Genomic DNA, 10,690 nt, shown 5'->3' with positions numbered 1-10,690 from the left:
TGACTTTTCTTTTCCTACAAAACCTGTTTTAGCAAGTTCTCGATGCCTTTGTTTGTGTACTTACAGAGTTGCAAGCATGGATGAATGTTATTATTAAATGTGTAAATATAGGTGAGTGAGATGAACTACACACAATTTTAAAAGCTATCAAAATGAAGTCATTGCCTTTAAGTAGGAGTTCGATGTGTAGGATACTGCTAATGCACATCCAAATGAAGGAATTACTGACTAAATGTATTAGTTACAGGGAGGCTACAATGAAGAATGCAGTTAGCTGCAGTAGGAAAATACTGGTATGTAAAGTAAGAAGTGTGTTTTTCTAAGGAGGCATTGTTTTGTTCTCAGAAAAGCCAATCTATTTGTTGTGTTCCCCCACGCCTTTTTTTTTTTTGGCTCAGGTGCTTCTCTGAAAAAAGGAAAGTGCTGACTTAGAAGCCTTTTACTAAAGGGTTTCTTGGTGGTATTAAGTATACTCTTCAGATTCATGGAAAATTAATTTGAGTGAATGAGGCCTGAGAATACTTTTTTAAAACCAATTTTTAGTTATTTACAAGGTGCTATTTGTACTGCTTAAAGACAAAATGAGGGTTTTTTTCTCATTTGAGGTATCATGAGGTTTTTTTTGTTTGTTATCTATGACTTTTCAATGTGCTGACCTCCAAACCATCACAATTTATAAGAATAAGTGATTGGAGATTAGAAGGCTGTAAGATTAATAACACATGTAATTACACAACACTCCAGAGCATGTATGTGTACTGCTCTACATAAACATTTTATTGTAGAGTTGCTTATACAGGTATATACAGGGATGAAATATCTAGAGCAAAAGGAAATCACTCTGCACTGGTTCCCTCCAGTGTAATACTGCTAATTTCTAAGTATATTAACCAAGTTGTAGTATGTTCTAAGTATAGTAAGTTCTAATTATAGTAAACAAGTTATTTTACATGATTCTTGAAAAGTCTCACTTGTAGCTGAATGTTTGCTTGGGCTGAAGAATAGTAGTAAAAGGAAATCTGCAGCTATTCTGCGAGATATAAATTTGTTAAGGCATAGCAATGACAGATTTTTCTTATAATAGGTCGTGGAAAATATTAACACCACCAATGAATGGCTTGATCTTTGCTCTCAGCTCCAGATGACGTGTCGTGTTGTCCGTAAGGGTAAGTATAATTCCATCGTGAAAATGTTGGTAAAATCTACAAAGATTTTGAACCACGTCATCGTAGCTTTCTGTTTTGTTTACTTTGGCAGACACACTCAGAGTGTCTGACCAAGGTGATCTCTAGCTTAGTGGTTTATTCTTGGTCTAGCATGGCTTTACAGCTGTGATAAGATGCAATGTCAAATAGTTAGAGCATGATGCTATCAATGCCCGTGCTGTGGCTTCAATCCCCATATGGGCCATTCACTTAAGAGTTGGATTCAGTGATCTTTGTGGGTCCCTTCCAATTCAGAATATTCTGTGATTCTGTGTGATTCTGTGATCTCCTTGCTACTTCAAGGAGATACAGCATATCAATGCAACCAAGGACCTTAGACTTCTGAGAGATGCCACTGACTACCTGGCTCACAAGCTTCATAGTTTTGCCCGTTCAACAACATCTCATGCAGCAGGCCGAGGAGCAAGATTTCACTGCATACTGGTGTGGGCAAAAGAAGCAGAATCATGTAGAATCAGTCATATGCTGGACATATTCCTGGGCCAGTGCTGTCCTTTTAGTCTGTGCTGAGAATACTTACAGGAATATCCTAGGTGTGTCACTGATCTTGGTAGCTTCCTGTCTTCTGAAGAGTTTGAATTTAGCAAAAATGGATAAAAAATTCTATTATTTCTCTAAACAATTACTTTTGTAAAGCAAATACCTTCTTTATAACTTAAGGTTCTGTTGTTAGATGTCATCTATTACTGAAAATGGAGATGTTACTGCTGGAAAGCCAAATGAAGAGAAAACGTATAAAAAGGTAAAAAAAACTTTCAACCTTTTTATTGTATGTTTTTCCCTTCACGCTGGTAATTCAGACCTGCTGTAAGTGAATATATTTTGGAACTGACTAAAACCAAGAACAAACAAAATATATTCCGTGGGGTTTTTGAAAGTCCTTTATCCTGCCTGTGAAATCATAAGGTATTTCTATCCACTGCAGAGCTGACTATTTAAAGCTTGTTCGGTCCAGCTTTAAAGTACACCATCTTGCTAGAAATAGATAGAAATTCTTTGCTCTTAGCAACAGATGCATCTCTGGGCTTAAACACTGTTATGAGAAATTTAGTAAGTTTCCAAATGCTTTGAATGTTTACACGATGTGTCTAGACTACAAACCCCAAAAGCAAAGCACCTTTCTAGTGCTTTGCCAAGCAGACCACTATTTGTGTGCTAAATATTTTTTAAAAAAGAAATTCTTAAGAGTGGACATATTTAATGTAGGAGCATGCATTGATGGTCCATTTAGATCTTGCTGGGTGTGGTTTGGGGTTTGTTTTTCTGGCACTGATTGTCTGTGACCAGCATTATTTAGGTGCACTAACAATTTTGATAACTAAGTGGAGCTATAAATCCAAATTTTTCTATGCATATTTACACAATCAAATTGCTAGCTACTGAATTTGATTATTTTTTTGACAGATCACCTCAGAGAAATGGTAATTATGTTTTTAAATTAATTTCTGTAATCTAGCACAGAGTTCCACATGCTTCTGCAGTACATATAGTGATTAGGGTTTTTAATTTCTGGATGTTGCTTGCAGTACTGCTGGTAAAGTCAAGGAGATAAGTAAGCTATTTCTTTTTTCACCCCTTTTCCTGGAAGTTACATTTCCAGTGCTGGGTGGCCTTAGCATTCCAGATAATTTTCTCAGAAATGAAAGGAATTAATGTTTATTTTAAATACAGGTTAGTTTAAATTTCCCAGGTCATAACTTTAAAATATAGAAATTTTAAATTTCTCTTGACAATTAGTAAGAGAAAGGAAGAACTGTTCAGTGCCTGAAGTGAATACTTCTGCTGGTTTATGTTGCTAGACTAGACTAGTAGTAGCTGTAGGTAAGCTTCCATTCCCCCTGGTCATCCCACATACTCCTCTCTGTTCCTTTTCAGCTATAAGTTCACAACCAATGCCATGTAAAGTCTTCTCACTGTGGCACAGATTTTACTGTGTATCTAGTGGAAGTACTTCTGACAAGACCTGGGATTCACAGCCACATCACACTGACAGATCGCAGTGACTATCATCTCCAAGTTCTGTCCCTGAAATGCCAGTTGATGTATCTTATGCCAATTTATTTCCTTTCCATGTAATTACACCTTCAGTTGTTTTATGTTCAAGATCCTGTGTTGCATATGCCCGTAATAGTTTAGTATCATTACCAAATATTATCATCATACTCCTCCTTTTAATGATAATTTTAATAAAATATTAATAATTTTTGACCTCACAGTTTATCCATGCAGAGCTAACCAGTAGCATATATTTGCCTGATGACTCACTTTTAACAATATCTCTCTTTTCTTAAGCCAAATTCCTTAGAAATCTTGCACTTTCTGTTAAATCCTGAAGACTCTGCTTGAGCAGGGAGGGTTGGTCCAGATGCCCCACTGGTGATCCCTTCCAATCTAAACCACTCTGTGATTCTGTGATCCTCACCTTCTTCAGATATTCCATATACATTTTTCTTCTTTTGTGGAAGTTCAGAGGATTCAATAGTATGTGTCAGGAAGTGGGTTGCAGGGTAAGCCTGGTAGGACCTGTGTTCATCAGAGGCATTTCCTGTCATTCCTCATTTAATTCCATGTTTTTAGGTAACTTACACGGAGCGACCTTGCTCTGTAGAGATGTAGGCATGTACAGCTTGCTCTCTAGGCATGTTTGCAGTCAGAACCTGTCTGTCTTCAACTGCCTGCAGGTGTTGCATTTACAATTCTCCAGTTATGTATTGTTACATTTGTTTGGTTGAAAAATACTTCCAGTTCTTCCTGTGGCTTCCTGTGCTGCTTTCTCCAGAGGTCTGGGCTGGGGAAGAGCTTTTTTCCTCAGCTGATGCTTTTTCAGCTACTTGGGCAGTTTCTGCTCCAATCTACTGCTGCCTTTCCACCACAGTGGAAACACTTGGGCGAGACACTCATTTAGTGCTGAAGTCAGACTGTGCTTGCTAACCTCTTCTCATTGTTTAGAGACTTCACTTCCACTTTTTTTTTTTTTAAATATAATTAAGGTGTAGAAGCTTGTACCTCTCAGCTTAGAAAAGCAGAGGTCAGTATACCTTGGCTTGTGCTGTGGCCTGTAGTTCTTTAGCATATTTGGCCTTGGCAGAATTCCCAAGGAGATTATTTCTTTGTTCATCATGGAGAAAAAAAGGAGTTTTGTTTATAGTGGAAAAGTTTATTTCTGAATTCTAGAATTTTTGCAGTGCAATATGTTCTTTATGTTCCTGAATCTATGTCAATTAGTTATAAATGCTATCCATATATTACAAACTTCTGTAGTAATGACTGTTTTTCACTGCTTTAAGTTAACCTGAGTTAGGTGAAAACAAACTTTCTCCAGGATGGTGTCTCTGACTTCATCCACGATAAAGCTTTCCAGAATAAGTAGTCTGTAAGGCTATCAGTTTCATTTCTGGAACTTTAGATTTTTGCCAGATTTTCTTTATTATTTTGTTCATCTCAGCTAAAATAGAGGTAGCTAACATCATTATCTGACTTAATTAAGTCTCCTGTTCTTCAATTTCCTACAGTAGCCAGCTGACTTACCAGCAGTATGAATGTAAATACCTTGAAGTTCCAAGAAATTTCTTACATTACTACAGCCTTGGTAATGGTCTTGCATGAGCATTGATACCTTATCCTTTCAGACTCTGAAATGCATAACTGCTCCAAGACAGAGCATGATTTCTATTATGAATCATGCTTCTTCATTCTACTCTTTTTTAGCTTTCAGTTTTTCTGCTGCTGCATTCTGACATAAATGCTCTTCTGGCTTTTAATTGTCTGTTATTATCTAGTCAAAGTCTTGAGAGAAGAGGGAACACAACTTTCTGTTTATTGGTTTTGGGTTTTTTTCATTTTGGTTTTTTTGTTTGTTTGTTTGTTTGTTTTTTTCCCTTTTGAAAACCAGGGTGTTTTTCTCTTTTAAATGATGTTATTTAAGGTGGGGCTGCTGAGCTGTTCAGATGCATGCATTTGCTACAAACATTATAATCTGAAACTACTTACAGGTTTTCTGTCTATCTGTAAATTTTGAGAACTTGTTAAGTCACAGTTCGAATATGAACAATTAAGTAGTTCAGTCACCCAGATCAAAGAACTTAGTTAATGGAAGAGACACTTCACAGATACATGTTCCATGCAGCTTCTAAGGTAGAGGATTAAAATAACACTGAGATCAAAGAAATTGTGCAGACTGTGGCCAGTTCTTTAAGGGCGGAGGTTTTTTTGTTGGTTAGCTTGGGCTGGTTTTGTGTTTCTTTTGCTTTGGGTTTTTTGTTTGGTTGGGTTTGTGGGTTTTTTTTGTTGTTGTTGTGAGTGTTTTTTCAGAGAGAAACAGGGTAAGGGACATAAGAGAGACTAGTTATTTGTTCCATTGCACACTTGCAAAAATCCAGTCACCAGACTATAGTTTCTCTTGGATATTCATCACAGTCTTGTCACAGATATCTGAATTGTGCAGTTGTCACTTTTTTTTGTTTTCTTCCTATTTTGCAGACTTTGTTGTGAGAAGTTGCTGACACACATGCAGTTTTTGCACTGCAATGTCATCAATCACACAGTCCCTGAATCTACTTCCTGTCAAATCAGATTTCAGTAGCATCCTGATGCTTAATAATAGGATGGTGGCAAGAATGAGGTACAGACAGGTCTGTCAAAGCACACTAGAAGCGTAGAAAAAAATCACACCAGAAAATGAAATAGATGTAAATGTGCGCTGTTACTGGATTGCCACAATCTCTACATTTAGTCTGAAGGCTGCCACACAAGTGTATAATTAGAGTTTGTTTCTTGTCATTGCATACCTTGCAGCTCTTCTGTTTAGAGTATTACAAGGACTTTATGTAACCTGTTCAAAACTGCATATCGTAAGTGTGAGTCACTTTGCCAGGGGCAAGAGGAATTTACCTGGATAAAGGAAGCCAGCTACCTATTGTTAGAGCTTGCAAACGTGCAAGCAGCATTGCTCCGTCACTTTTGGCATTGACTTATGCCCTGCATCTAATGCCTGCAAGTTTGGTACTTTTTCTTGTGGACACTGAAACTTAAATACTGGAGGTTTTGCTGCACTGGGACCTCAATGGCAGATTTTTGCATCTACAAAGATACTGAAATTACTGTCTTTAGTGACTTTGCCTGGAGCTATGGCTCCTTCCAAGCTCAGAGGTCTCAAATTCTTTTCCTCAAAGATAGAACAGAGTACTTGGGTTCATGGCTACTACTGAAGCTTCAGCATAAATGTTTTGAAATGGAGGAAAAATTGATTGAAAGCCATGGAGTCACCTGAATCTAATTTTGGAAAATGAAAGGAGATCAGATTCAGCTTGGACCAGAAAATCATTCTGATTGCAGTTGAACTGGAACAATCACACATGTTGGGCAGTAGTCCACCTTCATGAAGCGTGACCTGCAGAAGGTGGGCAAACATTTGCTAGAGAAGAACAGTGTGAATTGAAGAAAGATTGAAGGGGTACTGTGGCTGTAGTGACCCATGGTTACAAGCTGTGGAGGAACAGTAAGATTAGTTATTTTAATGGGATTTTCTGGTAACTCTGTTTTTATATCCCTATTTACGATTTATTATGTGGCAGCTGCAGAAAGCATACTGAGATGGGGTAGCCACCTCCATCCAGAAGCTTCAGCAGAAGCAGCTGCGAGAAGTGTTCTTTCAGTGAGACTGTAAGCACAGCAGGCACTGACAAGACAGATCTAGTGCAGAAGCAAAAGGCAATAACCACATGTACATCTTGAATCTAATTGCAATTTCCTAATATTCTAAGCGAGCTCTCTTTAAATATTGCTTGAAGAAGATGTGTTGTTTTTCAACAGGCATTCTCCTCAGATGGTTTGGCTTAAGCGTTTACACAATTTATGGCAGGTTATATCTTCTCAGAAGTCTCGAAAAGATAAACGGTGGATGCCTGGTACTTACCGTAACTAGTAAAACTGAAGAAAAAATCCCTACTTGTAGTAGAAAATTCAGATCTGGCATAAGCCATGTGGCTTCAACAATTTCGATCAAGTGAGACCTATGAATATTTTTCTTCTTTTAAAAATTTATTTATGTATTTTACTGAGAATTTTGCCTGAAGTCAGGCAGCTATTCTACCCCAGTCCAGTTCATTGTCCCACCAAGGAGAAGAGTGGGATAGTGAGGGTGATGAAAGCAGATTCCTCCACATACAGTAGTAGAGAGAAATGAGCTAGTGGCAACTACTTTGTGGGATGCATGGTTGCAAAGCTGTGTTAACCAGTGGAGGCTTCTGTTCAGATGTCTGTTTCTCCCCATCTGTTACAAAGAACTGTGGTAGCTAGATGTCTCTGCCATTTCATTAGGCAGATTTTAAAACCTGTTTGAATGACAGTAGTAGAGAAGGTGAAAGAAAGCAATCATTCTGCCTTCCAGAGTGATAATGAGGTAGAATTTCTGAGGCAGAGTTAATTTCTCTTCATCACTTTATGGCACCTGCAATAAACCAGATGTCTTCTGGAAAAATCACCATCTTTGCCCCAGAAAGTTCATAGGTCAAACTTCAGCTGCAATAAAATGAGTTATAAACGGGGAGAACACAAAAACAAGGACAAAGTTCACATTCATGAAGTCCTAAAGGGTGTCCCTGGGATTTCTACTTTTCACGAAGCCAAGAATGTTAGAGTTACATTTCATGAGCATGTTGTGGGAAATGCACGTAGATTTAGCGAAGACCAATTGAGAGCTGAAAGACGAACGGAAAAATAACTGTGAATGGCAGTAGAGAGGAACTTCTATTAAATTAGATGAAGCCTGTGTCCTCCTGCTCAGCTCCAGTCTGCTCCTGGTTTGTTAAATGATTTGTTATTAATAGTCCCATACAATTACCAAGAAATTACAAGGGCACTTGTTTAAAAGAATAAATTCATTCACCATATCTAAAATCTTTGTGTATTGTGTACTCTGTACATTTACTGACACATTAGTGGTTTGTTAGGTTTGCCAGTTATTTACAACCTTCACACTCTAACGGAAATAATTATTGGCCAATTTATAATATCCTTCCTAAAATTACAGTATCCATACTTTTGCCATCCTTGAATTTTTTTTTTCTTTTACTTTAAAGGACATACTTTTTCAGTCCTTTCAGTAGTCTTGTCCCTAACTTGCACAGTTGTTAGATAGTTCCAGTTAGTTGATTTTTTGTTTTGTTATCTGAATGTGAGCTGCCTTTATATGCATTGTGTGTCTGATTAAGACCTTTATTTTATGAAAATAACAAATTTCAGTTTTACAAGGCTACCTGAAAGTGATTATTTGTAAGAAAAACAATGTCTAAATCCTGCTTAGTCTATTTGTGGGATCATGTGCAAACTTAAGACCCAATTTGAGAGAATTTAAGTTCTCATTTATTTTGCTACTCTGCAAAAGGATTTCAGCTTAAAGTAATGTAGAGCAAGTAGAAGACCCACCTGCAGAGAAAGCAATTTGAGAGAACAGTGCCTTGAGTGCTAGAATATTTATCAGTGATGCAAATATTCCATACATCTGTGTTCTATATTATATACTGCTGTTAAGCTTTATGAGTCTGTATATGATTTTTCGTATCTACAGGCTCTTTTAGCAAAGCTATATGACAAATATAGAAAAAATACATAGTTATTATTGGCAAAAAGAGGCAAAGGTATGTTTCTTCAAAATGAAGACAGTTTAAGTTTTTTATGCATGGATAAAATCATCAAAGCACTTGTGCAGTAGACAGTAATATCCTAAACAGCAAAAGGAGGATGAGAGAAATTTTACTTTGTTACGCCCTTTATGTAACAAAGACAACTGTCATAGTGTGCACCATTTGCTACAAATTCAATCACTTTCATAACCTAAAATACATCAGCTTGTTTATCCTGCTGGTTATTCTCATCCCTTAATATTTCTTGAGCTTCAGAAGGTTGATAATAGGTTAAATGATCTGGGAGTCACTGTACTGTCACTGTGCACTGTCAGTTTTACAATTACAGCTGATAAACGGTCTCAGGGCCATTTTCTGAACCTCTTCATGAGGCTAATAGGAAGAAAAATTTATTTTAGTCTCTAAAAGACTGAAAAAACCCATGGCACAGAAGGTTGCTGAATTTTATTGTTTGCTGTACAGCAAGAGAGTATTCAAGACAAATTGAAGTAAATAAGGGGCTTAGGTTTGAAACTAGATTTTGCTGCCTTCATGGGCATTGAAAGAGGTGCCCAATTAAGGAAAAATTCACAAGAGGCTTGCATTTTTCCAGTTGCATTTGAAATTTCCAGCAAATACATTTTTGTAGGAATAAAATGGATGTTTCAAGAACATTTTCCCTTTTATCTTTTACTTGAATTTAATGATGATAATTATATTAATAATAATAATATAAAAAAATTAAGACAAGGGATGTTTTAAAGACAAATTTCAAGGCTTGTTTTGTTTTTATTTTATGGATTGTGAAAACAAATACTTATCAGTTGCTAAGGGGATACTGGGTGACCAGCCTTTGGTGTTAGTGGTGATTGACAAAGAGCTGACTTTGGGCCAGCAGTTGCCTTCAGCACACTGTAGTAGCTATCAATTTGTTTCAAAGCAGTTGTTAAAGTATTCTGCATTATTTCATAACATTGCTTTTCTGCTAAACCAACTGCTGTGATTGCTGCAGAAATGACGGGTGGTTACTAATGGCAGTCTTGAATAGGAGAGGAAATTAACAAGAAGGTAACCTTGTAGGAAAGGTCTGTGTCTTACATTCTGCCCTCCAGAGACTGTAAGTCTGTAGGTTTTCTTTTGAATTTGAAAAAAGTACTACAGATATTTTTATGAGCTTGAAAGATGATCCAGGAGTTTCCTTTTGAAAACACATTGCCAGGTTACTTTTCTTGGGGTTTTTTTTTGAAGTTTGGTGGGTTTTGTTAGGGTTTGTTTGGAACGGCGTGTCCTCTTGTACTGTACTATCTGCTGTTCTTTCAGATATAGTCACTTGCTGTGGCAGTGAACAAGATGGGCATCCAGCAATGAAGCAGAAACTATTTGTATGTGTATTGGTTTGATCAAAGTTACATAATTACAGCTTTTGTTGGGCATTAATCATTCATGAATAGAAGCCTTTCAAGGAAAGAAAAATGTGACTCTTCTTATGACACAAAGCCAAATCTTTTTAGTAGTCAAAGTAGCACTTTCAGAATGGAGTGTTGTTTGTTCCCACCAAATTGCTGGTTCTAAACTGCTGTGCAAGTGTAAGTTCTGCTTGGTGTGCAGTCTTAATTATTTAAGAGCTACACATCTCTGTCTTTTCTAAAAATAAGCAGCCTGTCTAGTGTATGCTGTTCCAAGAACTATTACAAGAGTAGCTTTGTGTACTTGAACCACTTCCTATGTCATTTCCACTCCTGAAATGGTTCTGTTCTAGTGCTAAAGTGGTTCTGATCATGAAACTTCTGGTGTCCTTTGCTTCCACTGTTAGTCTCTTGCTTGTCTGGTGGGTAGGAGAAA

At 37.1% G+C, this 10,690-nt stretch overlaps 1 protein-coding gene across 1 annotated transcript in view; it reads left to right on the top strand.

Moving 5' to 3' along the window:
• Positions 1 to 1,899: 1,899 nt before the first annotated feature.
• Positions 1,900 to 10,690, top strand: part of PIP5K1B (phosphatidylinositol-4-phosphate 5-kinase type 1 beta) — a gene marked incomplete at its 5' end in the record, with an annotated part of 58,050 nt that continues 49,259 nt past the window's right edge. The window contains one exon of the mRNA XM_082301404.1: positions 1,900 to 1,968. Within this exon, the coding sequence (XP_082157530.1) occupies positions 1,900 to 1,968 (69 nt within the window). The remainder of the gene's footprint in view (positions 1,969 to 10,690) is intronic.

This window comes from Coloeus monedula, assembly GCF_965178545.1.
Source record: "Coloeus monedula genome assembly, chromosome: Z".
In the NCBI taxonomy this organism is placed as follows: domain Eukaryota; kingdom Metazoa; phylum Chordata; class Aves; order Passeriformes; family Corvidae; genus Coloeus; species Coloeus monedula.
The sequence above is the reverse complement of the archived record's forward strand: the minus strand, read 5'-3'. Positions and strand labels throughout refer to the sequence as shown.